This window comes from Gouania willdenowi, chromosome 19 (genome assembly GCF_900634775.1).
Source record: "Gouania willdenowi chromosome 19, fGouWil2.1, whole genome shotgun sequence".
Lineage (NCBI taxonomy): Eukaryota > Metazoa > Chordata > Actinopteri > Blenniiformes > Gobiesocidae > Gouania > Gouania willdenowi.
In genome coordinates, this window is record NC_041062.1 from 12158950 (window position 1) to 12176620 (window position 17671).

The 17671-nt window shown below is 37.4% G+C and overlaps 1 protein-coding gene across 1 annotated transcript; it reads right to left on the minus strand.

Moving 5' to 3' along the window:
* Positions 1-167: 167 nt before the first annotated feature.
* On the minus strand, positions 168-16650 carry med24 (mediator complex subunit 24). The gene is given in 33 exon segments (XM_028476973.1): positions 168-504; positions 1505-1653; positions 4472-4552; positions 5259-5358; positions 5445-5538; positions 5612-5793; positions 6601-6877; positions 7023-7081; positions 7084-7132; positions 7134-7168; positions 7170-7187; positions 9767-9866; positions 10012-10120; positions 10123-10149; positions 10152-10188; positions 11470-11552; positions 11634-11665; positions 11745-11886; positions 11989-12116; positions 12316-12402; positions 12492-12574; positions 12670-12723; positions 12822-12935; positions 13225-13280; positions 13283-13373; position 13812; positions 14053-14161; positions 15391-15605; positions 15707-15780; positions 15871-15909; positions 15993-16075; positions 16157-16287; positions 16524-16650. Coding segments are annotated over 33 exon segments (2964 nt in total). The 5' UTR covers positions 16532-16650; the 3' UTR covers positions 168-387.
* Between the last annotated feature and the right edge of the window lie 1021 nt (positions 16651-17671).

Here is a 17671-nt window from a genome sequence, read left to right on the forward strand (position 1 = left end):
GATATATATATATAACGTGACCTAAAATTAAGTTGGAGTAATGGTGTTAGGCAATATCGAATGTCTGCAAAAAGCTAATGTTAAACATCTCTAAACATAAATATGGACTTAGACATATACAGGAAAAAGTACAAACAATACGACTCTGAAATAAAGACTGTATGGAATTGAGTTTACATGTTATTGTTTTACTTCATTTGTAAAAAACAAAACAAAAAAATCACATCTGTATTTAAAGTAGTAAAAATGCATTAGTAATAATGCAACACAAAATCCGTCACAGTTAATGACCGACCCAAGAGGTTGAGAGCTTTTCTTCTGCTTTCTTCCTGCTGTGCTTCTTTTACAAACACTGCCAGCTGAAGCGTTTCCAGCCGTCAGATCACGTCACAGAGCAGAAATGGCTTTGGCAGCGACTCTCCTCCCCAATGGCAGAGACAGGTCAGTTATAGCCAGGACCACTTTAGGTTTGGCCAGATCAGGAAGCTTCACAAGCTCAGCAACCTGAATAAAAGAGAAATCAAGTTAGTGCTGAGGAAATCATACAGTAAGAGTCACATGGCTCACAGTCACGCTGATGTGCTCAGGTGGTTTGGACTTAACACAGGAAATTCCATCTGTATTAAAACTGAAACCAAGAAATTAAATTGGGATTAAGTGAGAACGGGACTTTCAGAAGAAAAAAATTAATAATGAATACTAATGACCAGGGTCTGTGGTCAATTACATTTTTTATTTAGAATTACATCTTACATTATCCATGTTCAATTACAACTCAATTGGTCAGTTAAATCCGCTGTAAAACACACAAAAATAATGTATTTATCATCTCATATTTATTTTTAATTTCTTGGTTACCTTGTGAGGCTTCCTAATCAATGAATATATTGGTATTAATATTTTTGGTGTGGGCGTCTGAGCCTTTTTTTTGTCAGTATACACCTTGATTTATATATTATTTAAATGATGTGTTTAATGACAGTTTTTATATAATTTTCATGCAAATTACAATTACAAAGTCAATTATCTGAACTCAATTACAATTACAATAAAAACACATTTTTTAAATTACAACTACGTCATAACTGTAATTAAATATCAATTACACGATTACAATCATAATTGACCCCAACATCCTTCTGCAGAGCATATTAAAGTTCAACATTAAAAGTGACTTTTGATTCTAAAAAATAATTAATTAAAAAAATCATCATGCTCTATCCGTTTACGTTTTCACGCCTCAATTCATGAATTTGGTAATTTTCACGACCCCTCACATAGAGATTGCAAAAGGAGGAGTAACATTTTTCTGACTAACTCCAAACATCTGCTTTGCATCATATAAAAAAAGAAGAAAAAAAACAAGGAAGTTTGTGTTTAGACTCCATAGACCAGCTATTATATCTGTTGATTCATTCTTTGACCCGCACTGTTTATTCAGTACAAACTTCATTTTAACCAGCCTCATTCCTTAAGCTTTATCTCCCGCTGACTCATAACTCACCATGGTAAAAGGCATAAACTGCAGGATGCTCCCACGGCTTCCCTGTTCCAGGCAATCCACGCACTCCTCCATAAAGCTCTGAACGAACTGGGTGTGAGGCCCCACCATCTTAGAGCCCAAGATGGAGGAAATGAGTAGGAACAGGTTGGCTGGAGGAAATAAAAAGAATCAGTTACTTTGCCAATAAGCAGTAATAGGGTCTCCCCTTCCGATACGATACCGATATTGCAGCCTTGAAGATTGGCTGATAATGATATTGATCTCATCTGATATCAGCACCAATCATTCATACTTTTACAACTTATTTTGTAGTGTGAAATGTTAGAAAAGACTGGATCAAGTGATATTAGTCAGACAACAATATTCATCAACATTAGGTATGAAAATAACTGACCCATTTATTAATAAGCAATGGGTTACATCAGTTATAAACATATCTTCTACAATTGAACAAAATATATTAGAACACCATTAAAAAAATCCAATATAACAATGTTTATATTATATCTGAAATTTTAGACTTGGGCTGATATAATCTGATACTTGTTTTTTTGCTGATTTCAGACCAATATCTGATTGGGACCCCCTTAATCAGTAACAAGATATCAGAAACCAAAAACTACTCATATCGTTTAACATAACAAGTTTTAAGTGGAAGATTTTTAATGTTACTGCTCCTAATTTTCTTCTGATATTTAATTACGTTTTCCAGTTGTATTATTGTGCATTTAGAATATTATTGTTTAACTTCACAGCCAGAAGTTATTGACGATTAAGATTGCTAATGAAAGCACTGCTACATCACAGCACCAATAATTGTATTTTTAACCCTACCTACTGAGCTTACAATGCATGAGTTTAGACGTGAGTCACAGATGATCAAAAACTGTTTCTAGAAATGAGTATTAGCACCAAAATAATCAAAAATAGATTATTTTTCAACTCATTTTTACATTTCCAGCTAAGCCTGATTCGCCAAAATAATTGTAAGGTGAAAAATAATCAAAATTTTTGGATTTAATAACGAAACATTGTAATATGATTCATGTATGATTAACTAGACACTTAAATCTTTAAATTCCGAAAAACTATTAAATGAGTGGTAACTTTCAGCCAGTTTTAAAGTTCCTGAACAAAGATTTTTGCCAGCAATAGGATCAATTCATCAAGATCGTACAATGCAAAAAGAAATTGGATTTTTTTTTTAAATTCCAAAAAATGCACATTATTAACAATATTAAAATGAGGCATAAATACTTCAAATGATAATATAAAATTAAAATCAGTGTGATTAAAATCAATTTATCATCATGCAAAAGCTTAAATCCTTAGAAAGGGTGGAAAAAAAACATGACTTATATTCTGATGCATCACAACATTCTAAGGCTGCACGATTAATCGATATACACCTTTTCGCGGTGACATCAGTATCCAGGACACTTGACCTAGTAACACCCACCGCCATTTTAGGAGGGGTATGCTTTTGCTTGACAACCGTTTTGTACGCTATTTAACACAAAGGTTTTACTCAATGTCTTACGAATATTTCAGCAGATTAGAGCCAAAGTCCAAGCACCGATATAAAGAAAAGTTACATCTGGTTGGTTTACATGACTTCTTTGTTTTTTTTCGCCAGAAAGTCTGCTTACATCCATCCATCGCTCTTCTGAGTTGTTTCCGCTGTCTGCACTAATCTCGAGAGAATTGCCACTCAGGCACCTAACTATGAGGTGGCAGGTGGCAGTTCTCACGAGGCTAGTGACAGAGTTCAGTTTATTAAGGCAGAGGAATGTTCATATTTATTTATCTTTTAATCATTATTACATTAAAATACGGGATATTTCCGGGAAAATACTAATACGGGATGATGGCGGGAAAGATGGGTAAAATATGGGAGTTTCCCAGCCCTCGCCTGTTACCATACGTTAAGATTAATGGCATGACTCACACCAATGTCAAAAATCAACACGCTCTGTTCAGAACTCTATTCCGATTCGTTAAGTGACGTTAAGAATGTCAAGAATGACATCAAAAGTTATCGTTGTAAAGCATCATAGTTAGGTGTGAACCCAGCATGAAAGCCCTCTAGTTAGGTCTAGCCCTAGCTAGCTAACTAGCCATAGACATTTCAGTCATTACTGAATAAATTACAATTTAAATGTCATGTCATAAAATCAGTCAGGAAGAAATTAGATCCCCAAAATACACAACCTACTATTAACGAAATGTCTACTGCAAACATACAACCACTTTGATTTTGGGCTCCATGTAGTTCCGTCGTCGTTCGTTCGCCTCAGTGCTTGGATCCATAATTTCTGTTTCAGGCCTTTATCTGTAGGTATTCTGTAAAATGATATCTTTTTGTTCAGCCAGGCATAGTTATGACAGCCAAATACAACGCAGGCTGCAAATCTGCCAGACTGCAAGATCTCCACCGTGTTGTCAGCGGTCAATGGTGGTTGTCAAGCAAAAGCATACCCCTCTTGAAATGGTGGCGTGCGTTGCTGGTCAAGCGCTGACGTCAAGTATCTATTGGGCGGGATTTTTAAACAGTCAAAATCGGAAAAAACCATTTTCCCGTTTAAAACCGCGATATAACCCCGCTACGACCACTTCTTTTTTTTTAAACGTGAATTTTGTGTGAGGTTTTTTTTTAATGCAAGGTTCTCTTTTTAAAAATGCTGAATGATTAATTTTTGGTTGGACAGGTTGTTATTTTTCAAAACGAAAAACTTGCAATAATTAAATCCAGTGTCTTTCTTTTTTTGTAAAGAGGAAATTTTTTTTTTAAATTGGAATAAAAAAATCTAGTTTTCAAAGTAAAAAAAAAAAAAAATGAATTTTGTTTATAGCTAAAATCGTGCAGCCTCAGAATATTCCTATGAAAAAAAGCTGATAGAACGTTTTCTTTGATTTAAAGTGATCGGATAAGGTGGTTTTGGTGATCTTCATGCGTTAAGGTCTCACCCAGGATTCGATTGAGCGAATCTCTCATGTTGACCGTGTGCAGCTGAGAAGCAGACAGGGAACTGCTCATGGATCGGTCTCCTGTGAGGCGACATGACACCATAAACCCAGAATGATGTCAACACTTTCAAATTTGTCATTTCCCAAAAATGTCCTTGGTTAATAATAATTCATTCTTGACAAAGGAGAAGTAGACATCCTAAAGAGAGTTTCTTACATAATTGTTAGTATTATAACTATTATATTATGACAAGGATGTTTTTCTCAAAACAAATCATGTAGCATTAATGGGAAAAAATAAAACAACATTTCTTAAAAACCAAACATTCATTTTTAGAGAATATTGAATATATTTTCTCAATCAAAGAAAACTTGCACAAAGAGATTCCATTTTTTCTGGAGACAGGCAGATTGTGAATATTTTCTTTTGGTAGATTCAGAAATATTAAAAAACACAAAGCTGATCAAATCAAAGCCCAATTTGGCAGTAATTTAGCTACAAAGATACAAAAAGTAGGTGAAAAAATAAGAGTTTTGCTGCTGTCACTATTAAAAGTTCACATAAGAGCCTGCTTACAAGCGCAACACTTTAGAATGAATACAGACACAAACAGGTTGTTCTGTTGTGATGCAGATTAAATCCTGACAAGCAGAAACCTGTTTGTAAGAGTTGCTAAAAAAACTCTTTGTTTTTGAAAACCAGGAGGTGTTTAATGTAGTCCTTGGCTTAGACTCAGTCTAAGAGTTTACACCCTTCAGTTTTCTAAAGGACGGATGTTTAACTTACCTGGACTTGAAAGAGCTGCAGGCTCGTCCTCATTGGAACTGAGGAGCCGCATGAGTTTGGATGGCTGAGTGTCATCCAGGGGAAACAGGCTGTTGTAATCCTGTAGAAACACAATCAATATCCCACGTTATTAGGACAGCTGATTTAAAATAAATGAGCCATGTTCATTTGTCATTTTAAACTCACCTCTATATCTTCCCGTTGCCTTTTGCGTTGCCGGGCTGAGAATGAGCCTTTGTGATGAGACGAGTAAGAGCTGAGCGCGCACCACACAGACAACCTGAGGATAGATCAGCAGCACATCAACATCTCCACAGCTCTGCTGCAGCCATCGTGCAGCTACGCTTCCTTACTTAGCCAGAGCCTTTCCAGGAGGGTCTGCCAGGCTTCCCCAATGTGCTGAGTCTGTGAGCAGGTTGGGCAGGATAGTGCCCAGCAGTGTGAGTGTGATCTGCTGGATGTCCAAGCAGAAGATGCTGTAGAGTAACTCTACCACGCGATTGGCCCACTCCTGTCGGGTCTCTTTGAGCAGTTCCTGAATAATGACACAAAGCTTTATTAACAACAGAAATCACCGTCTTGTCTTTTTAGAAGAAAAAAATATAATTATTGGTGCTGTGATGTAGCAGTGCTTTCATTAGCAATCTTAATCATCAATAACTTGTGGCTGTGAAGTTAAACAATAATATTCTAAATGCACAATAATACAACTGGAAAACGTAATTAAATATCAGAAGAAAATTAGGAGCAGTAACATTAAAAATCTTCCACTTAAAACTTATGTTAAACGATATCAGTAGTTTTTGGTTTCTGATATCTTGTTACTGATTAAGGGGGTCCCAATCAGATATTGGTCTGAAATCAGCAAAAAAACAAGTATCAGATTATATCAGCCCAAGTCTAACATTTCAGATATAATATAAACATTGTTATATTGGATTTTTAATGGTCTTCTAATATATTTTGTTCAATTGTAGAAGATATGTTTATGACTGATGTAACCCATTGCTTATTATTAAATGGGTCAGTTATATTCATACCTAATGTTGATGAATATTGTTGTCTGACTAATATCACTTGATCCAGTCTTTTCTAACATTTCACACTACAAAATAAGTTGTAAAAGTATGAATGATTGGTGCTGATATCAGATGAAATCAATATCATTATCAGCCAATCCTCAAGGCTGCAATATCGGTATCGTATCGGAAGGGAAACAGTTATGGGAGACCCCTATTACTGCTTATTGGCAAAGTAACTGATTGAATGACTAAATTAAGGCAGTATTCAAGATAAACAGTAGCCAGGATGAATTAGTTCCATCCATCCACCTTCCTCCTACCTTCACCAGGTTCTTGGTGAACCAGAAAACCCCGCCCATGCTGAGGAGGCTCTCGAACAGATGTAGAGCTTGGCTGTCCACCCAGCCTTTACGCAGCACTGCCTGGAACTGCTCGCTCAGGGCCTTATGGATGGGCTCTTTAGCCGGCAGCAGGTTTCGGTATGGGATGGGCTCCTGGCCCTCCATGGGGGGTCGCAGCATGGCACCCGTTTGCTGGAAGACGTCAGCGCACATGTGTTCCATGATGGAACTCATGATGATGACGCTGGTTGAATTGTGGAGGGGAAAAGAGCAGCTGTTAGCTCATGTAATTTCAGATGGTTACGTTGGTGCTTTTGAACATGGAGTAAGATGATGGTCATGTGATCAAAGGCAGCGATAAACAGCTGATGTGTGTTTCATGTGATTGTACGTTCGTTGTAAAACTGAGGGTGTTCTCCCCGAACAGTGGGGTGACGAGCTGACGGATCATCGTCTGAGGGGTTTCTCCCTCTCATCCCGCCCCAGCATCCTGACATGGGCCACCAGCCAGCACCGCGCAGATGGCCATGCTGCACACTTTCCCCTTTAATGTTGTCAGTAATCTTCTACACTCAGAGAAACAACAGTAGTGAGAAGTAGTGATCGACCGATTCATTGGCCGGCCGATTTAATCGGCCGATTTTTGCTTGTTTTACGTGTATCGGCATTGGCCGATGCGCGCTGCTGCCTTTGCCGAGCCACTTTATAAACAAAGCGGCTGCTACAGGCTGCTCCCGTTACTGGAGACAGAGGCTGTAGAGCCCCTCCCCCCACTAGCAGAGCGATAAGCAAACTCTTCAATCCCAAGGGCAATTTTTAAACTTTCAAAGCATCTTTTAACTGTTTAAGTCAGCGTTTGTTGTCCCGTGGGTCTACGTGTTGTGTCAGCTGTAATTAACGAGAAGGTGGCTGGAGGTTTGACGTGTGTTTCTCTTTCTCTCTCTGATTCTCACTGAGCGCTGCGCTGAGAAGTTTTAACTTTGAGAAGCAGTTAATACTTCTTTGAATATTAATTCTTATTTACGTTAATTTAAAATAGAAAACTTGAACAGTTTGTTGCTTAACTCACTCAGTGCCATTGACAAGATAACTCGTCATTTGCGTTTTTTCATGGGGATTACTAGAAAACACCCTGGCGGAGATCACTCATTAATATCTAAGCTGTGGGGTGTTGTAGTGTCCAACTGTGCCCTGAAGATGGTAGCAGTACACCTTTAGATGAGAGATTAGCCACTGATGCTACCCAGCAAAGCAGGAAGAAGCAGGAAAAAGAGAGATTACCCGGCGCTACAGAGTGATTATTGTGAAGAATCTCCAGCAGCTCACCAGCTCCACATACTAACACAGAACATGTGTGGACCTGAGTGGATTATTGATAATGTTGTGATCATGAGATAAAGCCATCAACTAACCGGGCCAAACGGGTCCTACCCTGCGTTTCGGGAGGAGGGGGAGGATGGGGGTACAAAATACCTCCAGCCTTGAGCCAGTTAGCAAATAATAGTGCCACGTAGGAGGTAGCAGCACACCTTTGGATGAGAGATCATCCATGCTCAGCAGAGCTCAGAGGGAGAGAGGAAAGGTGTTTACGAGACAGAAAATGGCACTACATACGAGAGTTGACGTTCCCAGCAGCGCACACTCGACCAGAGCAAGTGTGGAACTCATGGATAGTGTGGCGATGGTGAGATAAAACCATAAAAAAACGGGGCAAGCAGTGACACTCTGCATGTCGGGGAGGAAGAGGAAGTTACGTGTGTGCAGACTGACGGGAGAGAAAGTTGGAGGAACGCCAAAATACAGTAAGGAATACATTCAACTCTGACCCAGATAGATAAATAATAATAATTTTGCCATCAAAAGCCCGGTCTCAGTGTTTTTTTTTTAAATGTTTTATATAAGGAAACAATGTTCAGATGTTAGAGTTGTCACTAAAGCAAAAAAATAGCTTTAAAGTCACTGACAGGGTTTTTTTTTTTTTTTTTTACAAAAAGGCTTTTTTCTCAGCTTTTTGCTCTGAAACTGAAGATTTGTGTAAAACTTGCTCTATTCAATGGCTGATTACAAAAGAACGAAAGGAGTCAGAAACAAATAATTTTTTTTGATGAAAGTAGAGACTTCAATCTTTCAGAATCTGGTGTCAGATTACAGATAGTCATAGTAGAAAATATTCTGTGGGTCTTTAAGATCAGTCAAAATGCTCAAAAATGGCTGGCACCGAGGGGGGTAGAAAATCCGAGAATGGCTGGCACTGAATGAGTTAATGAACATCTGACATGTTATTTTCCTATGCTAATTTATGTTCTGGGGTTGTGTTGGAATGGACTATTATTCATGGTTTCTTTTTGTGTTTAATACTAGAATTATATATATTTGTACTCAATAAACCTATTAATAAAATATATCTTCAGTCAGGCCAACTTTTGTCAAAGCTATTTTCAGGACAAGGACGAACAGTTCTCTTTCATAATATTTCATGAGATGTCTCACTATTTTTTACTTGTTCTTGATCACCTGTTTTTATTATTTGTTAAATAATTTTTACTTGGTGTCGTTCTACCTCACCTTTGTTAATTTCAATATATATATTTTTTAAATGTGACTTGTACCATTTGTAACATCATTGTGTAATTTTTATGATGTATATTGAGGGAGCAAAAGTAGTATTGACTCCAAATATCGGCTGAAGAAAATCGGCAGTCGGTATCGGTCATCAGCTAAGGCTGATGGAAAAATATTGTTATCGGCATTGGCCTGAAAAAACCCATATCGGTCGATCCCTTAGAAAAAAAAAGGAGAAGTCAAGATGTGGTCAGACGGATGTTGAAAGGAAGAAAGGAATGACTCAAACGGATTTCTCTTCCACATCGTGAGAAAGCTCATCAATGGAAAAAGGGGAAGAAAGAAGAAGTCGTCTGTCGCTACACGACTTTAGGATGTCACTACTATTGAAGTGTCACCGGTAATTTTCCACAGAAGACGTCATTATTGCTTTAAAATGAGTCAGTGTGACTTAAGCTGCCACATGTACATTTCATCTAACAATTTGCTTTGAGGTTAGCAGTGCCACCTCAGTGTCATATGAGCCATTGCTGACACTCAAAAAAACAAAACTGAAAAAAAAAAAGGAGGACGTTGCACTAACTTGCACTGCCTCCACAGAAAGCACGCCATTTTCCCACGCATTCAACACTTCCAGGATGGCAGCAGGAGTGCTGAGGCAGATTTCATGCCACTTCACCTGTCTGTCAGGAGAAGAAAACAAAAGCCGTGTTTTGAAACTTATGGGTTGGGATTTGAAGAATCTGAGCTCTCATTTTGAACACGATGCAAATAGGAATAACATTGTCTGGCATTGTAATGAAATACACACTTCAGTTTAGAGCTTACACTAGTTTCATCTCAGAGGAGTTGTTGAGTAGAGTCACCAGGCTCTCGACCTTCCCTGGTTCAGGTCTGAAGCAGGGATGGTCAGGGTTCAGGGTCTTTCCCTCCTCAGCATACATGTTTGGAGCCAAGTTTCAAAAAGGGTGTTTCTCCAGATGGGCTGGGGTCTGACAGGATCACCTGGGGAGGAAACACATTGAAAGTAAATATGGCTTGAATTCAATTAAATTCTAATAGACAAAATGTCTAGAGCAGATTGTGGTTTAACAGGTTGAGGATAAATGCATCTCTTAATAAAGCATCATTACTTGTTTTGTTTTTTTCGACAAGAATTACAGGGGTCACAAACTAATTTTAGTTCAGGGGCCAAATGTGGAGCAGTTTATCTTAAGTGAGATTTTAGGTGGGAAAATTAGTAATTTAATCATTATTGTGCTCGAGTTTGCAATTCCATATATAAATAAAATGTAAAATATGTACGGCACTGATAATATCAAAGCAATAAGTGACAAATATCGGTTTCTGCAGGATCTTCATTTCATGTTATTTAATTTTGTGACCCATTTTTATGTGGTTTGAGGACATTTTGTGAAATAATTCAAATAAAATTACAGGATTTTGGAAAAATTGAGTTATTGTAATAATTTGTGATTAAAAATGACTGCTATCATGTGATATAAGCGGAAAAATGTGAGCCCTGCTAATATTGTGGAGTTTCATTGAATTTGCGTATGAATTTGGAGATATCTACAACTGATTAGTAGGTAATTACACATATTCATGGGTTTTCTAAAGCAGTGTTTCTCAAATGGGGGTACGTGATGGCACTAAAGGGGGTACTTGAGAAAAACGAGGGAAAAATTAAATAAAGCATTAAAAATATGGGTTTAAAATGTTTATTTTTAGTTAAAAATGATAATCGCACTAAATATTACCAGAAACTCACAAAACAAGAAACAATATACTGAATAATTAAAAAAAAACACTAAATACACAAAAATGACACAAAAAACAACAACAAAGACATACTAAATGAGAGAAAACACACAAGATCAACGACTAAATACACAAAAAATAACAGAGAAACTACCAAACGACACCAAAAACACACACACAAAGATAATAATTTCGATAATACCAACAAAAAACACACAAAATGATGATAGAAATGACCTTGATTAGAACAGAACTGAAATATAAGGGTCAGTGTTGGTCCCACATCAAATTATAATAACTATAGAAATAAATATATTCAGGAGGCACTAAATACTGTTTCATTCTATTTATCACTCATTCATTACATCATGATGCTCTATAGTTGTTTCATAGTATTCTGAGCAAAATGTTGTAGTTGGACACAAGGGGGTACTTGAGCCAAAAAGGTTTGAGAACCACTGCTCTAAAGCGTCGGATTTTGCCCTCGCACCTTGAGTTTGACATGTGTGCTTTAGATGAACTGACCTCAGAACCGTAAGTCTGCACCATGTGGCAGAGCATGAGGAAGGAGATGTCAAATAGCATTGCTCGTATTGATGCAGGTTTAGCTGCAGGAAAACAACAAACATCCCTGTCACGTTAATATTTTCCAACAATAAAAGTGAGTTTGAGCATGAAAAAATACTTACATCCTTCGATGTGCTTGGGGAACTCATTGAGCCTTACAACAAAAAAAGAAAAGAAATAACAACACAAATAAAACATCTAAAAAAACCCATCCATCTTCAGTTTTAACTCACTTGATAAACTTCCGAGCAAAGGATTTCAGCTTCCCGGTGGCAGCAGCTGCAGCCAGCAGCAGATCCAGGCTCTTCCCTGACAACATGTGTCCAAGGACACCCAGGAGGCCCTTCAGGAGACTTTGATGATCAGCATCCCCGTCTAAAGAACAAAAAGAAAAAAAACGTCACGTGTCCAACACACAAGCCTGTACATAAATATTAAACAACGCACTGTATTCTCGCATATAGTTCCTCATTATACCGAGTTGTGATCCTACCTTGAGGATGTTAGTGACTGTGGGCTCGGCTCGGAGGATGAGGCCTGGGTTTGGCTGGATGTTAGCATTTTCTGTTGTCTTTAGCCTTGGGACAAACTCTCTGTCCTCGTTGCTGAATCAAAGGTACAGACGGAGTGGGGAGGGGTGTGTGGGTGGGGGGTTATGGGGAAAAAGACACAGACAAGGGGGAGGGGTTGGGGGGGTCTGTATGAATATGATGAATGCTCTAAAGTTGCATCATTGTTTACTAAGTGCTCTTGTGCTGCCTTCCTCGTAAATATCAAATTTAGAATGAAATCATCGACTCGTACCGTTTGGACGTGAGGTTGTCTGTGCTTACATCCGACAGCAGACCAAGCTTGTTACACTCCTGCAGAAGCATTCCAAGGCAATCACAACTGTGTAGAAAAAGCAATAAAAACTGCCACTGAGTTCACAATTCCAGCACTTTATTAATCACTGCTGATATTCCTCATACAGTACATACTTGCATCTCTGGTCTGCTTTGTCTAAAAGTGGCGTGAGCTTCAGCAAATACTGAAATGCAATGTTTACGTCCAGCATGAAATCCTAAAAAACACATTGGATACACATGGATTTGTTCATCAGGCCATTCAATAATCTTTATTAAATGCTTATAAATGTCAGAGTAAGTGTGGATTTACCTGCCCTTTGTCACTTTGTGGGTATTTCTTTAATCGAAGCAACACTTGTGGAATCTAAGAAATAAAAAAAATAAAAAATACATTTATTTATTTTTCATTTTTATTAGAAAATACCAAATGAATTTCAAACATACAAAAGTCCTTTTTCCTACCTTAAGGAACGTAAAGGCTGTCCACTTAAGCTCCTCTGTGCCCTCTGGTGACTCGATGAGGCCAGTGAAACAAGCTTTCCAAATCTCCAGGACAAACAGAGGAGTGGGAATACGCTGCAGAGAGCAGACAGCATGAGTCACTGCTGGCAAGTAAAAAATAAACATCTGACAATAACCAGCTTTACACACGGGCATGGAGCATGGACATTTAGACTAGTTCAAGTAAAAAAACAACAAAAAAGGCACAATAATAAAACCACTTTTTGATGATCCCTAAAATGTCAAAGAAAAATAAAAGCACACAAAGTACTTGTGCACACATTTGTAAGAGCAGTAACAAATCTGTTACAGAACAAGATCTCTATTAGTATTCTGCGTGTCTGCTTCTTTAAAAAGTAATTACCTGCATTCTCTTAATCATCATGAGCTGCTCCACCAGTGGCTGTATCTCTCCTGTTAATTCATGGTCCCTTCCAGCATAATAAAGGCATGAACAGATGGGAAAGAGGCCCGGTTTGGAGGAGCACACTGCACAGACAGCATCAGCGGATACTGGGCAGAGCAATAAAAGAAAAAAGGAGGGATTATTACTTTGTTATTAATTAGTGAGGATGCAGGACGCATCCTCATTATTGTTATCCGTTTTTTCATCCATCTGCATTAACTCCTCCTACACCGTTAGTCCGATTATGACAATTAAGCTATCAAAAAAGGTAAAAAGTTCCCGCGATTGACTTATTACATTTTTTTCTTTCCCATTCTTATATATTAGAAAATTCAGCTTTTTACATTTTAAGCCCTTCAATCCGCAGCCATTCTACAATTATTTTGACTATTCAACCTTTAACATCTTCAGCGACTGCCTTCAAACCATTTAAATCTACTTTTCAACCTTATTGCTAATGTTCAGCTATTGCTAGGTTAATGCCAATGCTAGGTTTAATGCCATTGCTAACACTAGGTTAGTGCTAATGCTAGGCTGATGCTAACGCTAGGTTAGTGTTAATGCTAGACTGATGCTAATACTATATCTAAGCTAATGCTAGGTAATGCTATTGCTGGGCAAATGCTAATGCTAGGTTAGTGTTAATGCTATGCTAATGTTAATGCTAGCTAATGCTAAACTAATGCAGTGCGACGCGGGCCAGCACCTGTATCCTCAATGCAAATATTCTAGTTAGCTTTGTGTTCTTTAGCAAAAAAATGCGAGATAAAATGTGTAAAACCTCACCCTTTTACAAGCGACAAAGTCTCATCCAACTTTTCCCATAAGTGGTTTGGTACGCAGCTCAGGTTGTCAGTCACTTTGGTGATTGCTTGCTCTACGTTGCTCCAGGAACCTGAAGAGGGAACAAAGTCACTATTACTGTAGGTGCAACACTTTAAATCAAGCATCAATTCTGTGGTTCCACTGCTGATCTCAAACTATAGCGACAACCTTTATTCTCCGTATTTCAGCAAATAGTCACGCAAACCGTTTTTATGATATTACAGCCTGATTCACTAAGATCTTAAATAAAGAGTGTGCTTAATATGTTGTGCACATTGTGTTCGCCTGTTCTGCTTGATTTAGTATGGTACAAAAAAGGTGAAAACTGCCCTGTTTAAATTATTTGTGCACGCAAACTGCCGTTGGAACGTTCTGTGACCAAGGAACAAGACTAAATGCACAATATGAAATTTAATAAGCAATCAGTGAAAGACAAGAAGAATCAACACATCTTTAAATTAAAGCAAATATTGCAACCTGGAGATATTTCACACCATTTTATGAATTCAGCCTTTAGATTTTACTTGCCTGATAGAGATATAATTATAGTTATCAATAGATAATTCCAAAAAGGAAAGTTTTATTATATTATAATTTCTCCAACTCAAAACTTGGATAAATAAACGTTGCCAAACAGAGTGTGAAGCCTAGCAATTTCTAGATGGCAATAAGAGTAAATCTGAATAAAAGCAGTATTAGAGGTTGTTCGTAAGAACTTTATTAGAAAAAAAAAAAAAAGAAACAGCAGAGGAAGCCAAGAAAACATATAAAAAGAAAAATTGGAAAAAGTTGTAATTATTATTATTATTATTATTTTAAATACAATCATTTGAAAACTTTTACCCCAACCAAAGATCTCAACCTTCCTTGTTGCCTTTTGTGCCATGCCACTGAAGGTAAGGATGACAGTTAACACTTTCCTGTCAAACATGCCAAATAATTGCACAAAATAGACGCTGAAAATGAGTTGCGTTTTTTTAGTACATCCCTTTGCTTCTGCTAAATTCATCCATTTGAATTTTCCTCCTCCCAACATTTAGGCAAAACATGCTAAATAGATTGCTTTTGATATTTCGCTTGTTTAACGATCGTATGCTTGATTGCGTGGGATCAGTGGATCACGCGTAACATCTACTATCACGTTTAAGCACGTTTTTACGCACACAAACTGTTAGAAAACGAGGCCACAAGAGTACACACATACAAAAACACAAATGGTTGGCAACCTTTGAAAACGAGAAAACCTCAGATTAATGAAAAAACAAAGATAAGACTTAAAGGTACTGTTTGTTAAATTACCTGAGTCTTCCAACCGGGCGATGTGAACCAGAGCTCTGTTTTTCGTGCTATTCATCAGACTGTACAGCCTCTCCATGCAGGCTTTTAGACTATCTTCTGATGGTCCCAGTTCTCTCAGCTTCTCACAATACCACGCACATCCCTGCAGCAGCCATACAACTGTCACCAGGAGGGCTCGACACAGTCCGATGCATTCCTCTGCCTTCCCATGACAGCTGTGTGTGCAAAAGTTAATACGTGAGCAACAAAAACCAGCAAATTAGTCATCGTAGACAGTGGCCACAATGACATACAGGTGATATTATGAGTAAACAACCTGAGACGATGGCAGAACATGTCCATGATGTTCAATAATGACTTTACACACAACTCTCGAGAAAAATCGTCAAACTGGTAGAAAGGAGAAACATCAGTGAACATCTTGCAAAAGCTATGAGGTAAAAATAATATTTTCTTTTTTTGTAGAATTATAACAAGTACCTTGCTAATAGCTGTGAGCACACTAGAATAGGACACCATCTAAGGAGGAGAAAATACCAAAAAATGAGTGAGATTTATGCAACATAACATGTGATATTGGTGTTGGTTCTACTAGTACCCACCTGAGAATTGATGGCATATTTGAGATAGGATAAAATGAGTGGGTTTGGAGAGGGGCCAATCATCGCCTGTTCCATCAGGGCCTCTAGGGTGCATGAGAAACAAAAGACATGCTATAGTTTATTGGTAGAGATGTTTTTAATCAGGTCGCAGAAAGGCAACCAACCTGCAAGGTTCAGGTAATCCCATGAAGCCCCCTTTGGAAAGTTTTTCTTGATGTTGATAGCCCATTGATAGTCGCTCCAACGCTCCTTCCATGCCTGCAGAATAGCTTGCTTCAAATTTACCACCTTCATCCTTAAGAAAAAATTAAACTCTTAAAATAAAGCAATACTTTTAAGACAAAACAGAAGGCGCGTAAACTCCCAGTATTAGCGTCATGAGGTTTTTAAAGTTAGCCCATCTGTTAGCCGTTAGCTAATGAAGCCGTTCAACACCACAAACACTTACACTGGTTTATTATGAGCTCAGGTAAAAATACTAACACTTTCAAATAGACAAAAAAAGGTTTTTTAGTAAACTGTAATTCTTACCTGATCATTATGTTTTATAAAAAGCCTAACAAATATTTACAGATCCATCGCTTCACAATACAAGCAACGTCATTTCCCTCCGTAAAAAGCGTGAGTGTTCATTGGTTAATGTTGCGACTTCTGAGTATTCTTCGTGCTGATTGGTTAATAGGAAGGCCTCTGTTGACCAATGGTGAGGTTTCTTTGCTGTAGCGCTAGATGTCGCTATTTACCAAACTAAAGTGCGTACATATGCCTTTGTTACAGATAGGAGTATAAAAAAAACTTTACCAGAGTTAAACACGAAGTTTAAAGATGTTTCTCTTATTTAGAGCTGAGTTCACTCCAAGTTTAAAGGTTGAGTAAGTGAGTTGCTGCAGATTTTATACTAATATATTTTACTTTCAATGGTTTAGACCGGACATGAAACACTTGTATCACAATTAAGGCCACAAAATGGTAATTTTTAGATTTGAAAGCCACAGACTAGAATAAAGACCATTTTTTATTATAACACATTTCTATTGTTGTCTTTTTGTGTGCTTTGAGTCATTTAGTGTATTTTTCTGTAATTTTGAGTGTTTGTTTTTGGGTTGTTGTTGTTTTTTTTAAAGCTATTTTGCATATTTTTCTTTTAGTTTTCTATGTCTGGAGACATTTTATGTATTTTTTGTCATTTTGTGCATTTTTGTTGTCTTATGGAGTATTTTTTTCTGTAATTTTGACTGTTTGTTTTTGGGTTGTTGTTGTTTTCTTAAAGCTATTTTGCCTATTTTTTCTTTTAGTTTCTATGTTCTGGGGACATTTCATGTATTTTTTTGTCATTTTGTGCATTTTTCTTGTCTTATGGAGTATTTTTTTCTATAGATTTGACTCTTTGTTTTTGGGTTGTTGTTGTTTTTTTTAAAGCTATTTTGCATATTTTTCTTTTTGTTTTCTATGTCTGGGGACATTTTATGTATTTTTGTCTGTCATTTTGTGCATTTTTGTTGTCATTTATTGTATCTTAATTTAATTTGGCCCCCTGGCCGCCAGCTTTCCAAAACCATGTCTAGTTTCAACCTATGGAAAAAGTATCTTTAAATTCCTTCTGTTGGGATTTTGAACTTGAGAGGTATTTGTGTTGTGGACGGTATTATTGTTTGTTAAACTATTTGTCATTCAGTTCT